This window comes from Apiospora phragmitis (assembly GCF_038363925.1).
Source record: "Apiospora phragmitis strain CBS 135458 chromosome Unknown utg000007l:1.0-2108841.0:1.0-2111359.0, whole genome shotgun sequence".
NCBI classification, from domain to species: domain Eukaryota; kingdom Fungi; phylum Ascomycota; class Sordariomycetes; order Amphisphaeriales; family Apiosporaceae; genus Apiospora; species Apiospora phragmitis.
The window spans coordinates 1,774,512-1,799,575 of NW_027117405.1; the positions used below are offsets into that span (position 1 = coordinate 1,774,512).

General features: G+C 52.2%; 9 protein-coding genes across 9 annotated transcripts; 5 read left to right on the forward strand and 4 right to left on the reverse strand.

Moving 5' to 3' along the window:
- Positions 1–705: 705 nt before the first annotated feature.
- PG994_007495 (DNA repair protein RAD50) lies at positions 706–4,632 on the forward strand (the record flags this gene model as incomplete). The annotated part of the gene is made up of 3 exons (XM_066858904.1): positions 706–1,278; positions 1,383–3,041; positions 3,151–4,632. 3 exons carry the CDS (start codon positions 706–708, stop codon positions 4,630–4,632), a joined length of 3,714 nt encoding a protein of 1,237 aa, XP_066715846.1.
- A 769-nt stretch (positions 4,633–5,401) lies between these two features.
- On the reverse strand, positions 5,402–7,222 carry PG994_007496 (uncharacterized protein; the record flags this gene model as incomplete). The annotated part of the gene is made up of 4 exons (XM_066858905.1): positions 5,402–6,052; positions 6,154–6,363; positions 6,407–6,973; positions 7,187–7,222. 4 exons carry the CDS (start codon positions 7,220–7,222, stop codon positions 5,402–5,404), a joined length of 1,464 nt encoding a protein of 487 aa, XP_066715847.1.
- Positions 7,223–8,883: 1,661 nt separating this feature from the next.
- PG994_007497 (uncharacterized protein) lies at positions 8,884–9,163 on the reverse strand (the record flags this gene model as incomplete). The annotated part of the gene is made up of 2 exons (XM_066858906.1): positions 8,884–8,931; positions 8,984–9,163. The coding sequence occupies 2 exons, from the start codon at positions 9,161–9,163 to the stop codon at positions 8,884–8,886; spliced, it is 228 nt and encodes a 75-aa protein (XP_066715848.1).
- Positions 9,164–10,607: 1,444 nt separating this feature from the next.
- On the forward strand, positions 10,608–11,967 carry PG994_007498 (uncharacterized protein; the record flags this gene model as incomplete). The annotated part of the gene is made up of 3 exons (XM_066858907.1): positions 10,608–10,900; positions 10,960–11,425; positions 11,479–11,967. 3 exons carry the CDS (start codon positions 10,608–10,610, stop codon positions 11,965–11,967), a joined length of 1,248 nt encoding a protein of 415 aa, XP_066715849.1.
- A 965-nt stretch (positions 11,968–12,932) lies between these two features.
- PG994_007499 (Protein STB2) lies at positions 12,933–15,670 on the reverse strand (the record flags this gene model as incomplete). The annotated part of the gene is made up of 2 exons (XM_066858908.1): positions 12,933–14,452; positions 14,557–15,670. 2 exons carry the CDS (start codon positions 15,668–15,670, stop codon positions 12,933–12,935), a joined length of 2,634 nt encoding a protein of 877 aa, XP_066715850.1.
- A 1,185-nt stretch (positions 15,671–16,855) lies between these two features.
- Positions 16,856–18,235, forward strand: PG994_007500 (Regulator of gluconeogenesis; the record flags this gene model as incomplete). Its single annotated transcript, XM_066858909.1, has 2 exons — positions 16,856–16,985; positions 17,043–18,235. The coding sequence occupies 2 exons, from the start codon at positions 16,856–16,858 to the stop codon at positions 18,233–18,235; spliced, it is 1,323 nt and encodes a 440-aa protein (XP_066715851.1).
- A 550-nt stretch (positions 18,236–18,785) lies between these two features.
- On the forward strand, positions 18,786–19,573 carry PG994_007501 (uncharacterized protein; the record flags this gene model as incomplete). The annotated part of the gene is made up of 2 exons (XM_066858910.1): positions 18,786–18,809; positions 18,941–19,573. The coding sequence occupies 2 exons, from the start codon at positions 18,786–18,788 to the stop codon at positions 19,571–19,573; spliced, it is 657 nt and encodes a 218-aa protein (XP_066715852.1).
- A 1,425-nt stretch (positions 19,574–20,998) lies between these two features.
- On the forward strand, positions 20,999–22,582 carry PG994_007502 (casein kinase II subunit alpha; the record flags this gene model as incomplete). The annotated part of the gene is made up of 6 exons (XM_066858911.1): positions 20,999–21,071; positions 21,230–21,271; positions 21,387–21,565; positions 21,746–21,940; positions 21,992–22,411; positions 22,472–22,582. The coding sequence occupies 6 exons, from the start codon at positions 20,999–21,001 to the stop codon at positions 22,580–22,582; spliced, it is 1,020 nt and encodes a 339-aa protein (XP_066715853.1).
- Positions 22,583–23,507: 925 nt separating this feature from the next.
- PG994_007503 (uncharacterized protein) lies at positions 23,508–25,058 on the reverse strand (the record flags this gene model as incomplete). Its single annotated transcript, XM_066858912.1, has 1 exon — positions 23,508–25,058. The coding sequence occupies one exon, from the start codon at positions 25,056–25,058 to the stop codon at positions 23,508–23,510; it is 1,551 nt and encodes a 516-aa protein (XP_066715854.1).
- Positions 25,059–25,064: the final 6 nt, after the last annotated feature.

Sequence of the window (25,064 nt, forward strand, 5' to 3'; positions counted from 1 at the left end):
GAGGGACCTGACCTCTGTGGCATAGAGACAGACTACTGACCGCTCCTCATTATAGATCGATAGTGAAGGGAGGGTTGTAGGTTTGCGCCGTACCTGAGAATGGAACACAGCATGACTGCCCATGTCAGACGTAGTATATATCTATTTAGGTACTTGTCCAAGTAAAAAAGAACTAGAGGAACTTGTATCAATATATATTAAGTTATATAATCAATACATCGATTAATCATTGACCGTCCCTATTACATTATGAATGCAGGTACTGTAGGCCGGCTACTTTAGCGAGCTGCGGGGTGGCAGTTGCCGCTGGGTGCTGGGGCCAGTGCTGCCTGCTAATTGAGGGTCGCCGACTCGCCGGGAAGGCGCGTCTTCCAGAAATCCCGAACACGCAGACACGCGTCTGCAATGCAACTTCAGAAATGGTCTGTTCGACAAACTCATCTGAACTCTTCAGGGTCCAGGCCAACATTAAACGCAACGATCACGACATCAACGCTTGGAAACAGAGCACATCGCTTACGGGGCAATCCATGTATTCCGTACACACCTTCCACCAGTAGAGATGGTACTGTAACCTACACTTCTAATCCACCAAACGCATCGTCTGCTTTCTGGACAGCGACTTGTATCAGCGCAGCACTGCAAGCTCCTGCCCTCGTGAATTGAAAGAGGCGATTTTTGTCTCTTGTGCTACCGAAGGCCAATATGTCTCGCATAGAGAAGCTGTTGGTGTCGGGCGTGCGGTCATTCGGGTTTGACGAGCCCCAAGCCATCCAGTTCAACACACCTCTTACCCTGATTGTTGGTTACAACGGTTCAGGCAAGACAACCATCATCGAGTGTCTGAAGTATGCTACTACGGGCGATCTTCCTCCCAACAGCAAGGGAGGTGCTTTCATTCATGATCCCAATTTGACAGGCGAGCGAGAAGTCCTCGCCCAGGTCAAATTGAAGTTCAGAACACCTCCCAACGCCGACCATGTCGTCTCGCGTAGAATTCAGCTTACCGTCAAGAAGACCACCCGCTCGCAGAAAACGTTGGAATCCACCATGGTCACCAACAGAGATGGAGAGAGGACGGTGATTTCGTCCAAAAATGCCCAGATCGACATGATGGTCCCCAAAACGCTCAACGTCGCCTCCGCAGTCCTCGATGCCGTCATTTTCTGCCATCAGGACGAGTCCTTATGGCCTATGAGCGAGCCTGCTGCCCTCAAGAAGCGCTTCGACGAAATCTTTGAGGCCCAAAAGTACATCAAAGCTATCGAAAACCTCAAGGTCATCCGCAAAAAGCACGGGAACAGCTCAATAAGTTCAAGCTCCTTGAAGGCAACGAAAAGGAGAACAAGGAGAGGGCAGATGAATGCGAAAGGCGCTTGGAGGAAATGCAGGGCGAGATCGAGGAGCTGCGTGGGGAGATCGCTGAAATGGGAGCTCGGGTTATCGAACTTGACGGAAAGGTTCATTCCAAACGTGAACAGGCCAAGAGCTTTGATGGCATTATCCAAAACTTGCAAACCAAGCGATCGCACTTGGGGTTCCGCCAGACCACGGTACAAGAACTCAAGTCCAGCATCAAGGAGCTAGGCGAGCCTGATGAATGGCTAGAAGAAAACCTGGCACAATTCGAAGAGAAGATGGCCAGACATGAGACAGAGCTCGAGGAGAACAAGGGACAGTACGCTGAGCTGCAGAAAGAACTGACACAATCCCGGCGCTTACTCGGCACGAAACAGGCGGAACGTGGAAAGCATCAATCTGACAAGGACAAATACGAAAGACAACTTGAGTTACGCGTAGAGCTCGTTCAACGTGCGGCAAACCTGCACTGCATTCGTGGGTACGACGGTCAACTTAACGATAGACAAGCCCAGCAATTCTCTGAACGCATCCAGAAAATCCTCAATGACAAGAAGCGTGAGCTCGAGTATCTTCAGAAAGAGAGCAGGGAGGAGGCAGACAAGAAACAAGCCGTCATCATTGAACTCGAAGGATGTAAAGCGGGCTACATTCGCGACCGCACCTTTGCCAAGCAGAGAATAGGCAACGTGGAGAAGAGGGTTGGCGCCTTGCAAGCCCAGTTGAACGTCCTGGACGTTGATGAAGGCCGCAAAACAGTCTTGGACGCCGAATTGAGTGATGTCGAGCAGCGGCTTCAGAAGCTCAACGAGGATTTCCAACACGCTGAGTTTGACCACAAGATTCGCCACGAGTCGAACGAGCTCGCTAAGTTGGAGGCCGAAAATGATAGGCTCGGCCGCGACATGGTTGAGTGCACAAAGTCAGCTGACGACCGCGCCCAGTTGGGTCTGCGGAAGAAGCAACTAGTTGAGAAGAGGCGCAATCTGGATACAATCACCAGCACATGGGGCGACAAGATATCCTCCATGATCGCCTCAGCCTGGAAACCCGAATCTGTTGAGCAAGAGTTTCATCGTGCCCAAAAAGATAGAGCGAAGGTCTTGGAGGAGGCGACTCGCAAGCGGGACGAGCAGAACCAGCATCTCAAGCAAGCACAATACAGTCTGAGGAGCCTCGAGGAGAAGGCAAAAAGCCAAGGCGATCAGCTGGAAAAATGCAAGACCGCGGTGTGCAAAGCACTGGAAGAGGTCAATCCAGATGATACTCCGAATGTGGATAATCTACCCAATGAGATTGAAGATCTCGAGGAGTCAGTTCTTACTCTTGAGAAGGATGTTTCACTATTTGACAGCCTGAAGGAGTTTTATGACAGGTGCCAGAAGGTTATGAACAAGAAGAATAAATGTTTACTGTGCGACCGTGCCTTCGGCGCTGGAGCTGGTGAGAAGGCCAAGCTTATTGAGCAGATCCAAAACGGCCTCAATGAGAAGGGGAAGGAAAAGGCAAAGGATGAGTTGACGCTTGCTGAGCAGCAGCTTGGGAGCCTGCGCATGGTTCGATATCAGTACGACACATATGTTCGCCTCTCATCTGAGAAGCCAGGATTGAGACAGGAGATCCAAGCCCTGAAGGAGAAGGAGGAAAGTATTATCAGAAAGCTTGAAGAACTCGATCAAGCTGTAAGAGAAGAAGCAGGAGGAGTGTCAAGATCTGGATTCCATGAGCAAAACTGTTTCAGCCATAGCGCGCACTCATCAGGAGATCACAGAAGCTGAAAGCCAAGTTGAGAGAATCGTTTCTCAGCAGCACGCGAGCGGTGCAACTCGCACGCCCGAGGAGATCCGCGAGCTGCAAGAGACGTGCGCCGAGCAGATGAGATCCGTGAAGACCAAATTGGCCGTCCTTCAAAATGAGAGACAGCGTATCAGGGACTCGATCAGTTCTCTTGAACTAGACCGGAGCGGGCTGATGAACAAGGTCAGCGATGCTGTCCGACAACTGGAGCGGCGAGAAGACCTACAGAATCAGATTCAAAGTCACAAGGACGATCTAAGCCACCAAAGGGAGATAATCCAACAAGCCGACAAAGACTTGGAGAAGGTTGAGCCGGAAATTGCGAAGGCCAGAGTCATCCGTAATGATGTAATGGAGCGAGGCCATGAGAAAGAGTCGAAAGTTGCTTCGGAGCGTGATGAACTTGCAGGCTCTGTCAATGAGCTGAAGCTTGTCGAGAATGATATCCAGGACTACATTGGTCGCGGCGGACCCTCACTCCTTGCGACCACTGATCGAGAGATTCATAGCCTCCAGAAGAGTGAGACACGCATTGAGAAAGAGATGCAGGAGCTAGCCGCGAGCACCAACAAACTACGGGAAGAGCTCAACAATAGCGATCGGCAGAAACAGAACATACGGGATAACCTCAACTACCGGAGGAGCCTTCGCGAGATTGGGACCTTGAAAAGCGAGATTGCCGAGTTGGAAGCCCGTAATGCAACCGAAGATTATGAGCGGCTAATGGAAGAGGCAGCACATATGGAAATAGAGCGGCACAAGGTGAATGCGGAACAGAGTGCCAAAAAGGGAGCCATGAGGATAAAGGATAATGAGCTGCTCCGCCTATTGAAGAAATGGGAAACCGAATACCAACATGCAGCGAGAAGATATCGGCAGGTGCACGTCAACGTTGAGACGACAAAAGCCGCCATTGAAGATTTAGGACTCTATGGGCAAGCACTTGACTCTGCGATCATGCGATACCACTCACTCAAGATGGATGATGTGAATCGAATTGCCGGCGACTTATGGAAGAGAACATACCAGGGTACGGATATTGACACGATTCTCATCCGCTCGGATAACGAATCAGCAACGGGTCGACGCTCTTATAACTATCGAGTCTGTATGGTTAAGCAGGACACCGAGATGGACATGCGCGGCCGATGCTCAGCGGGCCAGAAAGTGCTGGCATCGATCATTATCCGCCTTGCGCTAGCTGAGACCTTTGGTGCAAACTGCGGCCTTATCACTCTTGACGAGCCGACTACCAACCTCGACAGCGACAATATCCGAGCTCTGGCCGAGTCCCTGCATAATCTGATCAACGACCGTCGCTCGCAGAGCAATTTCCAGCTCATTATCATCACCCACGACGAGGAGTTCCTCCGTTATATGCGATGCCAAGACTTCTGTGACTACTTCTACCGCGTCGGGAGAGACGAACACCAAAATTCGACTATCAAGAGGGAGAGCATTAGGAAAGTGCTCTAAGGAAAAGGCCGAGGAGTAGCACTTCCCGGACAGGCTGTGGTCTTTGGGGGCTGTTCTGTCTTCCGGTGGACAACCTGATCAGGGAAAAATGGTCCTTTATGGCTACATTGCGAGAGGCGTTACTGGGAGGGTTCGCTGCTGATTGAACTAGCCGTGGAGAGTAGGCCAAGAGATGTATCATTATGCGAATTAGCTAGTGCGATGCAGGAGTTGATCGCATCCTATATGCCTACGAGACGAGGTTTTGCGAGCTGTTGCATTTACCGGGAATTGACACCCAATCTGTCCCATTTGCATCTTAATAATCTGGTTCTTTCTCCTTGTTCGTGATGCTTCAAGATGTCACTAATCATGACTATGTTGTTGAACATTGCATGCAACCCCTTTTCCCAGCTAGATATTACTGGATGCCACTTCAAGATTTCCCAGATCCATCAAAGTCATATGCATTACTTACTTCACATTAGCTTGCCAAGTAGAATCTGTATGTAAACAGCCTATAAGGAGGCCGTAGGGGGCGTTTCATCATTCTCGATTGGTATCTCATCAAAATCAATACGCTTTGCATCGTTTTCAACATTTTAGACTTTTCATACGGGCTTGTGACTGTCTCATTCTCTCATCAGCTGAAGCGCAATAATCAGAATACACATTTGCTCGCCATACGTCCGAATGACGCCTCCCTTCCTCAAGGGAAAAAAACATTCCCCAGGACTCATAAGAAGTAGTGTCGATTTCCTAGAAGTCGACTCGGAATGCCCACATATCCCTAAGCGCTGGCCTTCGCAGCGTCTCCTTCATCGGCCTTGGCCTCTTCCTCTTTGGGCGGCGTGACCTTCTCGGGATCCTCCTTGAGTTTCTTGCCCGTGCCCTCGAGCTCATCTTCGGCCTCCCGCTTGGGCGTTGACGACCGCGCCTTCTTGGTGGCAGGAGCAGCAGACTCAACGCCCTCCATCTCGTCGTCGTCCTTTTGAGCCGTCGCGGCCTTGTCTACGTCGTCTGCGTCGGGTGTCACGGTTGCCGTGGAGGTGGTATCGGGAGACGTGCGCGTCTCGGTCGCCTTGCGTCCTACCGCGGCCTCGACATCGATTCCCTGCATGTCCAGGCCAGCTCCGCCGCCAGCGTAGTTCGTCGTGGAACTGGTTTCGCGCTGCGGGCCCATGTCTTCGGCGCCGATCTCCTCGGGGCCGCGGGCGTGGGGCCTTTCGACCTCGGTACGGTCCGAAACAGGTTCGACGGCGGCGTCTTCCTCGCCGCCCACTTTGCTCTCTGCGGCCGCCGGCGAGTCATCCGCCATAGTCGCCGTGGTGGACGGAGAGACGCTGCCACCAGCCTGGTCCTCCTGTTGGCCCGGGTCCTGGTCCTGGTCCTGTTCCAGTTGTTGCTGCTGCTGTTGTTGAGTATTTTGCTGCTGTTGGAACTGTCCAGGGTAGTGAGGGTGGATATGGTGGGTTGGTACGAGTTGACTCACGGGCACTACGCCTGCGCGCTGTTCTTGGCGGAGGAGTTCCCCTGGGTGACGCCGACGCCGACGCGCGCGCCCATCGAGGACACGCCGTTGACGGTGACGGTGACGGTCTCGATGCTGCCCATGCCGTTGGGCCCGTCAATGGTCTCGGTGCTCTCGGTCCGGAGCTCTCCCTCGGAATCGTTTGCGCGGTCTCCTGCGGCACTCGAAGAATCAGTTTGCGACGACGTCGGCGACAGGCCCCCCTGGCCCTGCGAGCCGTGCTGCAGCCAGGGGATGGGCGTTAGTAGGGGCCCCGCCGAGGGCCTCGTCGCTGCCGGGCGCGGCCCAGGGCGAGGGCGCGAGGGCGTTCGTGGCCCCGTTGGGGAGGAGCGATATGCTCGAGGCATCGGGCACGGCCGGGGGGAGGGGATAGACGTTCAGACCCGAGGTGACGTGCACGACGCGGTCCAGGGCGTGTAGATAGGTCGGCAGCGACTTGTAGTGCTCTTTAGGCGCGAGGACCAGCTCGGCGAGCCGTTGGACGGAATGCGGCGGGTAGGTCGGGAAGGTGGACATCAAGGTCGTCGTGATCTCGTTCAGCATGGCGGTGACCTGGGGTGGGAGAGTGCCGGGCGGCAGCGGTTCTGCGACGGCGGGTGCGGCGGCGGGCAACGTTGGCGCGGTCGTCCGCGGTGCCATAGGGGTATTTTCCTTGTTCGTTTCTTGCGAGGACGTGGTACTGGGCGGCTCGGTGGGCGAGGATGGTAGCGGCGCAAGGAAGTTCTCGGTGTCTTCCGAGTCGGAGGTGCCAAGGTGATGCGCCATCGAAGTCATATTTGTCGCAGGCGGCGGCGGCGGCATCTGCGGTATAGGAAAGTCATCGTGGGTGATCTAGCAGCGCCCCCATGTCAACGTCAGTAACTTGGGCAAAGCGAGGTTTCGTCAGGAGCTTCTTCTGTTGTTGCCGACCTTCTCTATTCGTGATACGATGCGCGGCAACAAGGCTGGCCACATGGAGCTGGTGGATTTACGTCAGCCACAATCCTTACAGACTTGGACATTCTTGATGATTCCTTACTAGTCCATGGTGCCAGTGGCGGCGACATTGTTCAAGAGGTCATCTTCATCGATGTCCATCATGTTGGGCTATGGGGTGTGTTCCTCAGCGGTGGACTGCTGACGGTGACGGATATCGCGAAGTCTATCGCAAATGCATCACATTGAATCAATTGATTTTACCAACGTTTGACGTAGCCGCACATCGTGGACGCGCGCCTACGCGTTGGCTGGGCTGGATCGATGTGGGGAATACCCATCGCAGTACAGTAGCGTAGCCTGGCCGGCTGTCTTGAGAGGCTGCAGCTACGGAGTACACTGGCTACAGGTCCCCTAAATTCCGAATCCCCAGCGGTAGAACCCCTACGGTACCACTAACCTACTGCCTAAACCTTACAGACCCAGCAAAAGATACCCGTACGTGACTGAGTCATCGTTATGCAAGCCTGCAAGCAGCATTCTAGAAGATCTGGAGAAACCGCTTTACCCGTCTGCGCATAACAGCGAGAGGAGCTGTCTGATGTTGCGTTATTTGATGATCAAATAGTTTCGCCAAGGGCATGTGGAATGGTCTAACGGACGAACTACATTAACGGGAGGCTGTGTCAACATTGAACAACCCAGAGGAGCCCCAAGACATTCCCGGACAATTGATTCATCGATGTCCTGCCCGGAAATCCTGCCCAGAAATCCCGCTGTCTGCCAAGCTGCTTGCCGGACCGCATAAATGGCATTACCCAGGCAATGGACCGCATGGACCAGGACACACTCCTTGCGCTAGACTTGCGCTAGATCAGCCTCATCGCCATCTCCTTACCATGTCTCATTTCCATTTTTAGGTCTGCAAGGCCGGCTTGTGTGGTGCGATGCGATGCGATGCAACGCGACGAATGAATACTTGTATCAAGATTTTGCTCATTTAGCGCCCGTGATTGGTTTGCTGTCCCTCACCAACTATTATGCTGGTAGTCAGATGGATAATGGCCCATCTGACCGATGCGATGATACTCTACTACTGACTCGCCTTGCGAGGTCTTCGCGGTAACCGTCTCTTAGCCTAGTAATCCGCATTATTAGTACAGTAAACGTCGGTGTTTACGTACAAGTACGATACACAATCTTCTGTTGAAATCCTCACGTACCCGACTTCTTGGGAGTTGAAACGGGTTAACCTAAGTCGACTACTTACACAGACAGGGAGCATCCCTATCGGTCTATACATACCGACCGCCCTTTTAAGAGAGAACTAGCCCAGGGCTTCTCCGTGATACAGGCTGATCATCTAACCACTAAGCTAGGACGGAACTGCTTACGCCGTTTGAACATCGATGAAAAGTTGCACTGCCGATTATGCCGAGCACGAAATAGTCGGGAGGCAGATCAGTCCCATAATCATTGAAAGCAATCAAACCTTATGGAGATCCATATCGATACGCGGCACTTATTGGAATACCATGCGATTTTGGCATGGTTTTAATATTATGTAGGATCAGATAATACGTGGAATCCAGGTTGTGCTATATCGGTAATCTTCCTCGTGACAATCGATATGTACTCGGACAGACACGGCTCTCTTTACCGACAGAGTTTAGGCTGTCGGACACGCCAGGTAGCGGTTTCTCTACTCGTGACAATAGTTTGGACCGGAATAGGCAAGGTGACAAGCCATTGATTGGGCTTAGGGGTTTACCTTTCTTTTGGTTCCATCTCAGGGCTCTTCTCACATAAGCACTTTAGGCCTTGGCTTAGGTCCCTGTCCCGTCGGTCGTAAGCTCGGGAGCAGCAAGCAAAGCCTGCAAGACAGGGTAGCCATATGCAAGGAAAAGCCCCCCTCATGCATCGCACCTCGTGAAGGAGTTTGAACGTTTGCAAGAAGAAAAGCTCTGAAGAAGTTGGAAAGGAAAAGTGGACTTCTTCAGCTTCAATCTTGATGTGCGAATGCAGCTGACGACCACTCTCAAAGAATACTTGGCCCATGCAAGTTCCTGGTCTCACTGTGAGAACAGGAGTGTCTACTAGAGGCATTGTGAAACTGCCAGGAGGTGCGGACGGGGGGAGACGGGGGGAAGCACAGTGCCTCATGAGTCCAGCCCACAGTCCATGGGACTCCTTCTCTCGTCAAATAGACGATTGTCGGGCCGGAAAACAGGCCAGTCCAGCTCTCGTCCTGCTCACACTGTCGCGATTCAATAATTATCTCCCACCCCTGGTCAAGCCCGTAGGACTGGCTGCCAAGATAACTTTCCCACGTTCCCCTTGGTTCCCTGGGGAAAAATTGGTGGATGCGCCGGGCCCAGTTGTCGTCCGCAGCAGCCTAGTAGTGCCCTGATAGTGCCCAGTTCCAGACCTCCAGCAGTAACATTAACCCAGCACAGCCCTTTTTCCCAGACGTTTAATCGTGACATTCAAAGTGTTCTTCTCACAGCCTCCCCGAATGGCTTGTTGTTTTAGTGAAATTCCCCAGCTCTCTTGTATTTTCTGAAGAGGAAAAAAAATTCCTTTTTGCATAGCCTCATTTGCAGGCTGACGTCCGCTCTTTCGTGACTCGTTCCCCAACCTATCCCTCCCTCTTTTTCCCCAATTGCATCATTGGCTTTTGGCATAAGGGGTTGTCGAGAAAGATAGACCACCCCCCCCTTCCTTCTGTCTCCTCCCTCACGCACGTCCACGTACATACTCCCCTTCTCGAACAAGAGGGAAAACACGATCTTTGCTGCATTGGATTTGCCGCTCGCTTAAGGACCACCATCACTCACTCACACACCAAGACCGAGGCCAAGAAGACCCCAAGGCTCATCAATCATTCCCCATTCCCTTACCATTTCCTGGACGACTGTGTGTACCTATATTCTCTCGCACGCGCCAGAAGAAAAAGAAGAAACTCCGAAGCAGGACTTCCAGCTTTCATAGGTGTCTTGTCTGTCCGGCTAGTTGGCGACCCCCCTGGCCCATTTGGTCCTTCGGCATCACCCACGTTACGGATCAAACTCCTCAGCTTGTTTCAGCCAACCCAACCATCGCTGGCCATCTAATTAATTCGCATCTCAGCACCGGGCGAGCGACAAGAAACCGTTTTGTCGCCTTACTCGTTGCTTTCGTCTCTCCTTTCCTATCTTTGAATATCTTCAGTCGAAAAAAATCCGTATCTCTGCCAAAGGAAGCCTGGTTGACGCGCCACGCATCAACATACCATCCGTCACATTCTTCTCCTCTGCATTCTGCCTAGCCTCTAATATAGCGGCAAACCCGTCACATTCGTTGCGTTAATCTATTCTAACGTGAGACACCCAAAACAACCAACGAGACTCAGCGCACAGCTGGCAACAACGTCTCCCAACGCCCAATCAATCGTCCGAAAGATTAGACTTCTTTCTTTATTGAATCCGGCTCCTCAACTTAACGTGAGGAGTCATTCCTATAACTGCCCGCCCTGGCTTCCCAACGAGATCCGCGCCTATCTCTCCTTGAGATGGATCCAGGCTTTTCTGAACAGCAATCCAGTTACGCGCAATACCCGCAGTACGATCAACCACCACAGGCTCCCGCCCAGTTTCCTCAGTATCCCGCCCAGCAACAACCGCGACAATCGTACCCGCCCCAACATCAGTTCAACGGCGCTTTTCCCAGCATGGCTGCGTCGACCAAGCGTAGCCGTGGTGGAAGTCTGGTCAAGGGCACCGGCGAAATCTTTCAGAAGAAATGGCCGCGATACTTCTTGTTGGTCGCATTCTTGCAGGCCGTCCTCTGCATTGTTTTTGAGGCGTAAGTTCCTCTTGGTATTATTCGCAGCATCCTCCGGGTGGTGGCTAACATCGTTGCAGCTATACCTTCGCCAAGTTTCAAGGCAGTCTGAAGGATATGACCCAGCCTATATTCCAGAAGGATGAACAGGTCCAGTCCCAACTCAAGACGATTCCTACATTCTTGGCTCTCTTCATTTTCGGGTTCCTCTACGTGCTGCTGCTCTGCTGGGATGCATTGCGCATGAAGAATACCATTCAAGTCATTGGCTTATGCATCGCAAACCTGGCCCTGCTGGTATACACGGCTATCCAGATTGACCAGATTAAAGAGGCAGTCGACATTCTGAGAGCAAGCAACGCCATGGCGAAACCCGACCTTTGGACCGACGTCAAGCCTCTACTGGTTGCCGTTCCTTGTATCCTGGCCCTCACCAGCATTTTTCTCGGCTTCATTGCCTGGAAGCTGTACCAAGAGTTTGCTTGGGACATCCTGAAGCACATCGGAGCTGACTATCGGATGAAGAAGCGGTTCTTGTACTATCAGGTACGGGCGCATACACTGGACTGCGAGCGAAACGCATTGCTGACTTGCTACAGGTTTACATAGCACTTCTGAAGTTCGATTTCTTCTTCTTCCTCGGATTTACGATTCAGTTCCTCGTCGTTGTTGGAGGTAAGACGGATGCCGAATTTGGTCTGACCTCGGCGGCGGTACCCGTCACGATCGCCATCTTGCTAGCGGCAGCAGTGTTTGTTCGCAAAGAATGGAAATGGGGCATGATCTTCGTCATCGTGCTGTATCTCGGAGGATTGGCCTACTTCATCTTCAAGTTGTCTCGAATCTATGACGCGACGCACAAGGATTTCTATAAGTCGGTAAAGAAGTCGCTGACTACGTTCGCCGTCCTGACTATCATCCTCATTGTCCTGACTATCATCAACGCCATGATCTGCATGTTCAACTTTGGGGCCGGTCTGAAGCAACACCTCGAGAACAAACCGCAGCGCGAGATGGACAAGGACCAGGCTAGTTACTCGATGAGCGATGTCAAGCCACAATTACCCAGCAGGATGACCATCGACTAAGCATGATCGGGTGAGCAGGATATAAGGAGTTCTTTTACCTGTACAAAATCGCACGATCATCACGACTCTCCTTTTGCATTTTCTCACAGATATCCGACCACGATTGGTCAAAAGTCAGCCTCTCGGGTTAGCGTGGATAGGGGGGGACAGGAACAAACCCCGGCACGTGTCCATTCATGGCGTTCAGCGACTGGTATTTTTGGTTCAATTCCCTTAATTTTGAGAAGGGTGGAGTTATACGGAATTATCTGGCGGCTTTATTCCCCATGTGTTGCATTCAAAGCTGGACACGTCCAGACGAGCGTTCATTTAGTGGCGATGATATGGAGCAGGCTAGGTTCTGGGAAGCGTTTGGAAGTATTTACAATGAGCGTTTAGTTGTCCATGTCTAGTGAGTAAAAACTGGCTTGGATGGAGCGTAGAAGTAGATACGAAGAAGCGAAACAGAGCTATAGTTTCTGACATTCATTCCACTCGACACTGTTGAAAGCGTGCAATGGTGGACTTAATACCCGTATCCGTTCGTACAGACTCAAGTCTTCAGCTCAACAAGACCGGCCGAAATGCAGGTCTCGAGCTGCTGTTACACAGTCATCAGCTCCCGGGTATATATTACGAGAGCGAGGGCTTCTAGAATGCTGGCTCGTGGTCAGCCGCAGTCAGGGGTCGCAGCCATGGAAGTAAATGTAGACAAAATATGTCATTGTATTACTAAGAAACTATAAGACCAAAATGGTCACGCAATGCGGCAGCCTTAAACTGGGGTGGGTATCTGCGCTTTCAATATAATAATAAATAATAGTAATAATGAGACCGGCCGTTAATACGACTTTCTTTTTTTCCCAAACACCGTTTTGCCATGTATGGCTATGCTTTACCCGTACTGCTGGCCCACATCTATAAGACAACAAAAGAAGGGAAAGAAGAAAAGGAGCAAGCGAGCGATGACATGATATATACGAAAATCATCTTAGTTCTTGCGTGATATTGGGACCCGTCCCTATCCCGGTCAAGGTCCGGACGGCCCAATGCAGCCAGCCCTCACTCTCGAGCTGGGCCTTGAGCTCGTCGGCGCGCCTCTCGACGGCGTCGACCTGGATCTCGAACTGAGCAACGCCGTCCTCGACGTCGGCGACGCGGGAGACGAGCGCGTTGATCTCGTACTCGAGCTTGGCGATGGTGACCTCGACGTCCTTGACGGCCTCGGTGAGGTTCGCGCGCTCGCCCGCCAGCATTTCTTGGGAGTTGTCCTGGGCGCGCCGGTACGCGTCCATGAGCTGGTAGTACAGCGCCTGGAGCTCCTCCTGCTGCGAGGCGTAGCGCTCGTCCAGGGCCGCGATGGACTTGACCTTGGACTCGACCCAGGGCTGCATGCGGCGCGCGATGCCGTGCACGTTCATGTACAGGCCGCGCGCCACCTCGGCCAGTTGCGCCTGGCGATCCAGAACGGCATTCCGTCGACCGGCGAAATTATCATCCTCGTTTTCGTATTCGTCTTCGCCGTCCAGAGGCGCGAGCTCAGTCCAGGTCAGTACTGCTTCTTCCGCGTCGCCGAAGGAGAGCCGGCGGGGCCATCGATTCTCGTTGAGTAATGATGCCTGTGACTCAAGCCCAGCAACACTGTGTCTTCGGTGCAGCTGCAAGACCGAACTGTCCAGTCGACTCACGATCCCCAGCGCAGGCCCTTGGAGATCTTTTCTGTTGTCCTTTCCCATATCAGCAACAGACGACTCGAGCTTGGCGACTTCATTGCGGATTTTTGACGTTTGCGATTGTCGGGCTATTGCATCCAACACCAACTTCCCGTCACCTTCTTGTACAACATTTGGTTGTCCATCGGGAAGTATATCCGGTTGCTCAAATCCTCCAACCGAGACTGGTGCTGACGACGTATTTTCGACGTCTCTTCTGAACCCATCTCGATATTCTTCCGGCTTGTTTTTCCAGGTAAAGGCTCTACCAATACCTGTAGGTGTAGGGCTTCCTATTAGGCCCGATGTCGGTGAGAGAAGTGAGTTATCAGTCCCTGAATATGCTGTCGTCCCGGATGACTCGTCTCTAGAGGGACAGGGGGCATGACTTCTGCCACCGGCGCCAGAGACAGCGTCCTTGATACGCCCAAGACCAGACCGCGCGTCGCTCATCTTCCCTGCAACGCTCTTGAAAACGCCTCTCCTTAACGCTTCTTTTTCCCCGGAGCTATCGGCGGCAACGCTAGTGGCAGAACCAGGGACTGTGCCAGAATAGACGGCCGGAGACTCTTCCTTCCGGCGTACACCAGGCTCCTCGTCCACAGGAGCAGAGTGTGTCCTCTTAACCGGATCCGCCTGGTCATCTTTACCAAAAAGCATATTAGGCAGATCTGGCATCGACCGATCTTGCTGCTCAATTGCTGTTCGTTTCGGTTTTCCGTACCAAAGCCATTTCGCTCGCTCGCCGTGAGCCAAACTGATGAACCTCTCCAGATCAAGGGTTTCGATGTCCCCTATACCTCCTTTATCTCGCCCTCCCACCATTCCCAACACGAGCTCTCCCCTCTTTCCCCTATTTCTGTAACTGTGGATTTGACGGCTTTCTGCACTCCCCAACCTTCTCCGGCAGCAGCCTTTGCAGTGGCACCATGAAGCTTGTGCAATGTCTGCCTGTCGAGTCGTCGGTTTCTTTCCAGCTTTTGATACTTCTGGAAGTAGCTGATTCCCCGTTTGGTAGCATCGATGTCGAAGACGTCTTTTGACATGGGCGCGCCGAAATAGCTGAGCCGATTACGGGCTCCCATCAAAAGCCCCAACAACGCAGCCACGGTAGTCGGGCCAAGGATACCATCGGTAGGCTCGATATTGTAATACTCGGTTCCGAATTCCGTCCACCAGTCCCCGATCGCGGTCTCGGTCACATCACACAAGAGGCCATCAATGTAATCCTGCTCTAGTTTGCCAAATATCATCAGGGCCACTTGGCAAAGCTTTACTAATTCAATAACTGCTTCGGCAAATGTGATCTTCTCATTGGTTTTGTATAGTTGCAGAAATTTGGCTTTGGCGGCAGGGGTTGGCTCAGACAGCGTCATGCCCGAACGTCCGGAGCAACCCAAGCGTTTAAGGTCCTCGTTCACGATGAACTCTTGACGATGCAGCTTGATGTCTCCATCTGGGACTGGTATCACAGTCAGAGCAGAGGGGAAGCTGCTCAGATTGGTCAACATCAGCTCCCCCAAGGGAGTTTCCTTTGGCCGTGCATGAAATTGCTGGATGGCCTTGAAATAGACCCGCAGCTTGGGAGACCAAGTACTCTCATCCTGGGGGACACCAAGAACGCCGACCACGACCGAGTGCTTCTCGTCGCCTGTATATGTCACTATGACCAATGTAGGTGACGAGCGAGAGCAAGCCCATTGTTCCACCATATATAGTTCGTAGCCACGGAGCACACTCTTTCGTTCAATGACATTGACAGACGGATCTTCCTCGAGATATCTGAAAGCGACGGGATCTGCCAGTACGATTCGACGGCGTTGCGGTCCTGCAGGCGGCGCAGATTCAAGAACGGCTGGTGTCATTTGTTGCGTTGAGTCGGAAGCTGGGGCCGAGGTAATCGTGCCGTCTAGTTGCTGTGGGCTGGCTCGCAGGTTGGTGTTTCTTTGCGAAGCCTGTCGCAAGAGGGTGATGTCTTCCTCTCTATGAATCCTTGCGTCGGACGCCGGCATGGGGAACCGGAACGCCATGGTTTGGGGCTGCTGCGAGAATCTCTGCCTCGTAGCGACTCGGTTGCGTTTTCCCGCACGTATTCATTATTGGGGAAGACATCAAAGTTGCGATTCGGTAGGACGGGGAAGGGGGAGGACAAAAGGGGGTTCAGGAAGTTGGAGGCAACTGCCAACTTTCATGAATTCTTTGTATGTCCCAGCTCCCCGAGCTCCTTGAAGCATGTGAAGGTTTAAACCCCAAAGGATGTCGTGTTGTCGTATTCCCTGCAGTCCAGGTGCGTGTCCAGGTGGATGGGAGAGCTGAACCCGGAATACGACAGCGGCAGTTCCTGTTGAAACCGCCTGGAAGTAAGCTTAGTAGCAAAGTAATTCCACCTTGTTGGTGAAAGCTACGCTAACTTTCGGCGGGGTGTTGGGGGCCTTGGGGGCCAATGGACGTTTGTTCATGCGTCATTCCGAGTATTGAAGGGACCTGCCGGGACAGTGCGTGTATTTGAGGCCCGATCTACGCCAATAACTGAAGCTAAAATGCCGAATTAGCACTTAAGTTAGGGAGGTATGTACATTATGTACTTGGTTACGTGCCCCCCTCCCCCAACCTGAACATCAAATATATTCGGCTGGCAACGTAGGACATAAGTATTGAACAACCAGAATCGATTCCATATAATTACCAAAGAATACGTTCTGGCCAGTATTGATGAGTGAGAACACCATGTTCTACGTAATCATGTCACGTCATTGTGCCCAATCCCCAAAACACTGGTACCATTTGGAATGAGAAACAGAGGCATATGTACGGAGTACGTGGGTGAATATAGCAGCGTTAGTTGCATATAGTGGAATCAACTGAGCTAATAGGTGCACAAGAAGCGCCACCATTAGCGCTGCCTGGAATCAACAACGCCTGCAGCAGAACAACAACTAACTCCAGTCTCCAACGCCCTCGGTGACATCCATACTTTCCGATCCCGGTACATGTTGATTCAGTAGCTTCAACAATTTCTATCCACACCGTTATGTTCGATCACTTTCGCCCAAGCGGTCGTCGATTACTTCCTGCATAGAGACGGCAAATTTTGTCTCGGGCGCGCCAAAGGGCGAACGGCGTACGCCTCATCTCTGTATATCACCGATCGAACGACCTACAACGTTCCCAGTACTACTTACACACGCAGCGGCGAAATGGCGATGCTACAACTTGAGAACGAACTCGAGAAGCTCACCAAGTCGGCGAGATTGTCCGAAGCAGTAGACGATGTCGACAAAATCATCAATTTACTAACCGAAGCGAGGCAGAGAGTGGCAGAATCAGGTGGGTAGCCCTTTGACCCCGGCCAACTCGACGTTATGCTGATTCCCAGTTCGATAGCCAACGATCTTCACACGACAATCCTTACTTTGACGAAGCTGCAGAATCCTATCCGGGAAGGCCTGGAGGCCGTGAACGACGACTTGAAGGGTGTACACAAGGGTCAAAACAAGTTCGGGAAGGCTTTACAACAAGCATTCACAAATGACAAGGTCATCAAGGGCACTCTGCCCACAGAGCATGACCCTATGGCTGCGCATCCAGACCTCATAAACCGTGCCATCGCTATGCACCTGTTGCGGGAAGGGCAGTTTGGTGTCGCATCTACCTTTATCAGTGAGGCACAACCGCAGGAGGAGAACTCCATGGCGCAGTTCCAGTCCCAGCTATCTCCGGCAACACTTGCCTCGCCAACATCACCGCGGTCTCCCACGCCCACTGATGTGCCCATAGTGGATGCTGACCCGTCCTCGGAGCTTTCGGCCCTTCACTCGGAGGCCCTCCAGGCCTCTTTCGCATCCATGTACTCTATCCTCTCTTCCCTCAAAGCACATGACTTACTGCCGTCGATAACATGGGCGCGGGCCAACTGCGCCGAACTAGAGGCCAGGGGCTCTAACCTCGAGTTTGAGCTTTGTAGATTGCAGTTCATTTGGCTCTTCAAGGGCCCAGAGGTGAACGGTCTGCCCGATACGCCGACCAACGGGCGTTCTGGAGCGTTGCAATATGCCAGAGACAACTTCGGCCGATTTCAGCATCGTCATCTACGAGAAATCCAGCAGCTCAGCTGCGCTATGGTCTACTCCTCCAACTTGGGAGCCTCACCTTACCGTGCCATTTTTGACATCACGCTCGCATTTGACGAGGTGGCGGCGTCCTTCACTCGCGAATTCTGCTCTCTGCTCGGACTCTCTGCCGAGTCTCCCCTCTATGTTGCCGCCACTGCTGGCTCAATAGCGTTGCCGCAGCTCATGAAGTTCCTCAACAAAGTCAAGGGTAAAGGTACTGAGTGGACCACGGATCAAGAGCTGGCCTTTGAGACGCCGCTTCCGAAGAGCATGGTATACCACTCTATCTTCGTATGCCCCGTCAGTAAGGAGCAGACCACCGACGCCAACCCGCCCATGATGCTTCCTTGTGGACATGTACTGGCCCGGGAAAGCTTGCAGAGACTCTGCAAGAACAACAAGTGCAAATGTCCTTACTGCCCAAGCGAAGGCCGCTTGCAGGATGCGAGGGAAATTGTTTTATAATGACTCTGTACCGAGCTCAGCGAGGTAAGGAATCCGGCGTTCTATGGCTACAGGCTACATATCTTTTAGGCATTCCGGCGTTTTAAAGGGGGGTCTTCGAAATGACACTGCTCTGGTATCTGGCGTTGGGAGAACCACGAGACTGCCTTTTGTGTATATGTAAGCCACTCATGTGGACATTTTTGAATGAATTCAACTGCCATTGAAATATGCCCGAATGGCAAAACGAGATGTGCCTGATATCGCTCCTAATGCGAACAGACAAAGAACAATGGAGCAGGCATCTGTATCCCTATTACTGTATTCACGATACAGTATGCGGTACGTCAGATCCAGGTCACTTTATTCCATGGTTCAAATTACTGATTCCGCATCAGAAGTGGGGCACTTTTGCCCCCCCCTGCCGCCATCGGCTTATTTTCCCTGCTTTAGGTACCTAATGTCACCAATAAGTACCTACCTAATGTAGCAACTAAGCCAGGCAGCCCGACTTGGTTTTGTAGCATCTTACATCAAGCAGCTTTCGGTCCAGCATCAGTCAATCCCACCAATGCTTCCTGCCTTCTTCTGCCGGGTGAACACGGCCTCTTGAAAAAGCTAGTATGGCCGCTGCTTCAAACTGCCCTCCTAATGTGTCTCAAGTAAGTTCTCTCCACGGGTGGAAACTCAAAGCCGCGTTTGGTAGCTAATCGGTCTACGTCTTAGACAGAGATAGCAGCATTTCATGCTGAGCATTTTTCCTTGGCTGCACTCCAGCTCTTCTCTGCAGATTTTATTCAGAACTCAACAGCGACGAAAGATGATACGTACGACGCTAATGACGAATACCTTGAGGGCGAGGAAGAGGACGATTTGGGGTACTATTCTGATGGAGTTAAGCGTACTTTGACCGACGAACAGATTGCCATCTTTCGGCATTCGGAGCTCGAAACTCTGCGGCGCGAGAAATCCAATGGTACAAAGAGCTCCAACTCCCTGGACGCTCGAAGCAAACCTAGCCCGCCAGATACAGATTCAACCAAGCGAGACGCGGGCCAGCACGACTCCGCCAGTGAAGATGGTGAATTAGAATCCGACACGCCCCAGCCCGTCTCGGCGGCGGCGAAGAGGAAGAAGGCCCGGAAGAACAGGAAGAAAGCTAGGAACGCTGCTCATAATTCTCAGCAGAACGAACTTGGCTGGTTCAAGAAGAATGTCAAACCAGACTTGCGCAAGAGAACCTGGGACAAGGTCGAGACGGGAATGGACTCGTTGGACTATGAGGATGCACCTCAGCCTGAATCCGGTAACGGTGCTGGGCCTCCCACCCAGAGACGGAAGATTTCGTATGATGACTGAGAGGAAAAACCATTGTGCGAAAACGCTACTAAGTTGGCGTCTGCTCGCCCACAAGCTATGATGATATGGTAGTAGCCTTGTTTTCTCTCAAGACAGGGGCGAAACACATCTGCAAGCAACACTTCACAGTAAGGTCAGTCGTTTATCCATCAAGTTTGCCCAACCTTGCCTCGCATGATGAAACCTTTTATCGTCATCCTTAGACGGAAGTTTTGGCCGGGTCAGTCAAAGCGTGGGACCAGCTTCAGCTGGTTTACCAGTGAATATCTGACCTAGGACCGGACGTGTGTCGACTTAATCTTCTCTCTGAAATGGCAGGATCCATCTATTACGTATGAATCAATTTTCTTCAGAAGTCTCGTCACTAACGAAAACTTCTCTAGTACCTGTACCAACTCGACTGATGGACATCACAAGAACGCCTTTGATTGCAGGCTAGAGCTCAAACGACTGCCCAAACTGATATCTCCTAGGAGATGGGTAACGCCTCTATGGCAGCGACCTGGTATTGGCCGGCCCTGTCAACGGAAAGCAGTGACACTTCGAGGCAAAGAAGGACTAGTAAGTCAGTAGTTGAGTTGCTGGTGGCTGTCATCCTGAAGAGAAGCGAAGCCCCGAATCACTATGTACGTTGCAGCAGATGCTTGCTCCTGTAGCTGTCGGCGGGATGTGCCGTGCATTAGGTAGCGTACCTCGTTGGCGATATAGGTCGATAGTGGATTTGACAAGTTTGGATTGCCTTCGGACATAGAGTCAATAATACGCTGTAGTTTCAAAACAAGGGGGCTCTTTAGGCCTATTCCAATACATTTTATATCACTTCGAGGACGTCTGCGTCTCTTGCTCTCTCAGCCTTGCATAAAAACATCCACTACCTGGCTGGGTTGGGCATAATCGCGGGATTACTGACTTGCTTAATGTACGTGCTAAATCGATGTGGGGTACACCGTACATACACGCTGCACGTCCAGCCCGGGCCAGTCAGTAGAAGTAGCGCGCACTGATTTCGCCTGGATGAATCCGTTGGACAGTTGGAGGGGTGGGCCCCTTCCCCGTGCTTACCTGCCTACTTCTTGCCTGCCTACCTGCCTTATCTCACAGCCCACCAAGCAAGTTTGGCTGCTTCTGGCTCCTGGCACTGGCTGGTCTAGAGAAAGCCTGACTGACTGACATTTACCTAAGGTTCAACCTGAACTTGAATTCAATCGTGAAGGCTCGGCACACCCCTCCTTCCAGCATCCCAGATCCCGCCAAGCGAGACGAGGCAAACCAGTATCCTGTTTGCATCGCATCGCCTCGCATCGCATCGCCCTCCTTTCCTTCCCTTTTCCACCTCCAGGTTTCAACGCTGTCCTGGTTGACCCATCTCGCCCGCCTACGGCATTCGATCCGCATCGTGGTGAGCGCCACCACCAAGCCGCAATCATGGCCCGAGTCTACGCAGACTACAACCAGACCATGCCCCGAAGCTATTGGGATTATGACTCTGTTAATATTAGTGAGTTGCAATTCCCCGTCGCAAACCACCCGGTCGCCATGTCACGATCGAGTCGGCCGTGCGGTTTCGACCCGTCGTCGCTCACAAACCCCGATCTTCCCTGGCTGCCCGGGTTGCTCATCGAACCGACAACATCTGGCTGACATTGTCTCTCTTAGGCTGGGGCGTCTTGGAAAACTACGAGGTCGTGCGCAAGATCGGTACGTGATAACGATCCAGTCGACCCTACGATGTTTACATATTGCTCTGCTGTGGTAGCGACCTCGAGTCGCCCGACACTTGATATGGGCTAACATGCGAAATTTCCACATACAGGCCGCGGGAAGTACTCGGAGGTCTTCGAGGGTATCAACATTGTTAACTACCAGAAGTGTGTTATCAAGGTCTTGAAGCCGGTTAAGAAGAAGAAGATCAAGCGAGAAATAAAGATTCTGCAGAATCTGTCCGGCGGACCCAACATCGTTGCCCTACTCGACGTTGTCAGGGATAGCCAGGTAAGCATTCTCCTAAGTAAATCTTCTTCTGGGCTCCGGCATACACAAGTGTAGTCTTTTCTTCCTTCGTAAAATCGAGGTGCAATGCCGTTGAAGTGATGGCCGTGCATGAGCCTATTCTTCGTTTCGACTGTGTTGGTTGCAACCTGCTAACGGATCATCTCTACGGCTGTTGTATAGAGCAAGACTCCGTCGCTCATCTTCGAGTACGTGAACAACACAGACTTCCGGAGCCTCTATCCCAAGTTCAACGACATCGATGTACGCTACTACATCTTCGAGCTCCTCAAGGCTCTCGATTTCTGCCACAGCAAGGGCATCATGCACAGAGACGTCAAGCCTCATAACGTTATGATCGATCATGAGAACCGAAAGGTATGTCCTTCATCTAGCCTTTTCAGTCTCTTCAGCTTACGTGGTCCCTAGTTACGTCTCATCGACTGGGGTCTGGCTGAACTCTACCATCCTGGTACTGAGTACAATGTGCGCGTTGCTTCCCGATACTTTAAGGGACCCGAGCTGCTAGTAGACTTTCAAGAATACGACTACAGCTTGGATATGTGGAGCTTGGGTGCTATGTTCGCTTCAATGATCTTCCGCAAGGAACCCTTCTTCCACGGCCAGAGTAACTCGGACCAGCTTGTCAAGATAGCCAAGGTCCTCGGTACTGATGACCTGTTCGACTATCTTGACAAGTATGAGATTGAGCTTGATCCTCAATACGACGACATCCTAGGCCGTTTCCAGAAGAAACCCTGGCACAGCTTTGTCAACGGCGAGAACCAACGCTTCGTCAGCAACGAGGCTATCGATTTTCTTGATAAGCTACTTCGATATGACCATCAGGTAAGAGCCAGCACAACATAATGTGTTTTACGTACACGATCTCGCTAATACTATTCCCAGGAGCGTCTGACTGCCAAGGAAGCTATGGCCCACCCCTATTTCGCCCCTATCCGCGATGAGGCCACTTTGACGAACTACCTCAACGGAGCGACCGTGAGCTCTGAATCCTGAGAGCTTGCTTTGACAATGATCATGAAGAAATCTCCGGTTTCGTTCAAGGCCACTTCTTCTCGAGATACCCCACTGGCCACTAGCACGATGAGGCATCTATGATTGTGTTAGATCGGAGTCGATCGTTGTTAAGGCACACTCGATGCACACCCAATTCAGCGTCTTCCTCCCTGTGGATAACCGGTCTCATTGCCACAGCCATCTCCTTTTGCCGGATGGTGTCTCCATAGGAACTCGGAGTTTGTTTGCCCTTGCATGGTTGCCCACGACAATGAGATACAAAGCTATTCAAGGCGTTAACATGAGGCAGTTTGCAGGGAGGGTCAACTGTTGGACAAATGCGGACAGACAATGTACGGCGCCGGGCGTTGGCTTTCAATGGCAAGGGAAAATATGCTTCCAGGAGAAATGCATTACATGGTATTCTTTCTGTGTATCTGTTAACGCCCCTTGAAGCGCTGGCGAATGCATAGTGGCAGACAAAGAATCTGCCGCAAAGTATGAACATCACAAAGAAGCGTATTCTAGTAGTGTGGTAATGCAATTGAACGATTTTGATTAAAACCATAGCTATCTGTAGTAGACTCTTGTAGAGGCTGTTTTGGTCCAAACTTTTGACAACAAGTCATGCCAATAGCGGTGTACATCTACCCTGATCGGTCTGTCTGCTATAATTGGCTCTTGCTGTAAGAACATCTCCAAGTGATTGGACGTTGCGCCAACATAGCTTTTCCTTCAGATTAGAATTCGGGTGGCCCCTTGAGAAGCCACCGCAATGGCTGGCCACTTTGAGATATGAGGATTGGGATACTACCCGCACGCTTCAGCTCTAATTCCATATCGTCGTAGCTCTCTTATATATAGGTATAAACGGTCTGCAAAGGGTATATCTACATACGGCGGAAGTGGACCGTCTTTCTTTTGACTATTTACAGCAAGTCAGGCAGAAATCGCGGTCACATACAAACCCGTCGACGCCGCACCGTCTCATGGTCCCGCCTGGTGTACGAACTACTCCTTCTTCTTCTGTCGCTGCGGATGAGGGATGGTGGTATCTCCGAGCTGTCCGAGGCGTCTTGAGAACGCGTTGGAGTAAAGGCGAGCTAAAGGCGGTGGTCTTGGCCTTCGCCGCCGAGCGATAACCCGCCTTGCTCCTCCGTCTTGACGCAGCAGACGATGAAGACGAGTGGCCTCCCGGTGCCGATGCTCTCGAGTCGGTAGCGGGCGCGTGTCGCGACCCTGATTGCCGTGCCGCGGCAGACCCTAGGCTGCTACGGTTGCGGGCTCTGCGCGATGGCGTGAAGGGCTCGACGGTATTGCCTAATGGTGATGATGACGATGGTGCTTCTGCGTGCCTCGAGGAAGTTGGCGTATGAGCGAGGATACTGATCTCGTCTTCGTCGTCCGAGTTATCGGGAATAAGGGATGCCAGGGCATGTTTCTTGGCCGACGACGTGAGGCGATTGGTCTCAGAAGTAGTACTAGCCGTAGTAGGTCTCGTTTTCGTTGTCTCTCCTCGTCCACCATCATCAAGCGAACGCTTCTTCGTCTTCTTTGTCGGGGTCCGAGGTGATGCAGCGGAGACCGCGAGGGGTCGTCGCGCGGGTTTAGCTATTGACCGAGACAGCGATGGCGATGGTGATGGAGATAGCTCGGGGCCCGGAGGAGGGGAAGAAACGTGTCGTCGGACTTCTGAGGAGCCCGCAGGGCCCGAAGAGTCTGGTTCTTGTTCTCCAGGGTTCGCTTCTCGGTTCGCTGCATCGTCCACTGCGATCGCGGTTCGGGCTAAAAGGGTCTCCGAGCTTGTAGTAGCTCCAGCGTTCTCCTCTTTTCCGACTTCCTGCAAAACTGCATTTGTAGTCTCACCAATGCTTGCTTCGGACACCGGTATCCGCGAGAACTCCGAAGTCTCTAGTGTTGTAGTCGTTGATGGCGACTCCAATGGTGGCACTTCTTCCTCCTGATTAGCCGGGATGTCTATGCCCTCCTCGGCTTCTGCTGTTGTCGCGACTCCACTGCTGTCATTGGCCTCGGCCAGGCCTTCTTTGCCTTCGGTCTCCGAACTTTTCCGAGGGCCGGGCTCTGCTTCGCCTGGCGATTTCGACAACTCTGGGACTTCAAGCTCATCTTCGTCGTCTGAGAAGTTGTATGAGGGGTCTATCAGATTCCTGGAGAAGGATTCTGCTTGCTGGGTGGTTTTGTCTGGCGCGCTGCCTACTGTGGTTTGTGACTGTAATTCCGAAGGACTACTCGGCGTTGACTCATGAGCCGCTTCCGGTGATCCCGTGGCATCGTTGGACCGCGAAAGGAATATGCTTTCCGCAGCCTCGATGAAAGCCTTGTTTCCTACTTCACCGGGCTGGGGCTCCTCTAACGTATCCGAAAATGCTCTCTCAGTCAGAGATTGTGTATCGTTTGGCGCATCTGCAATCGCCATGTCGATGTCTGGCAGGTCGTCCGACTCCTCTGGTCGCATATGGAT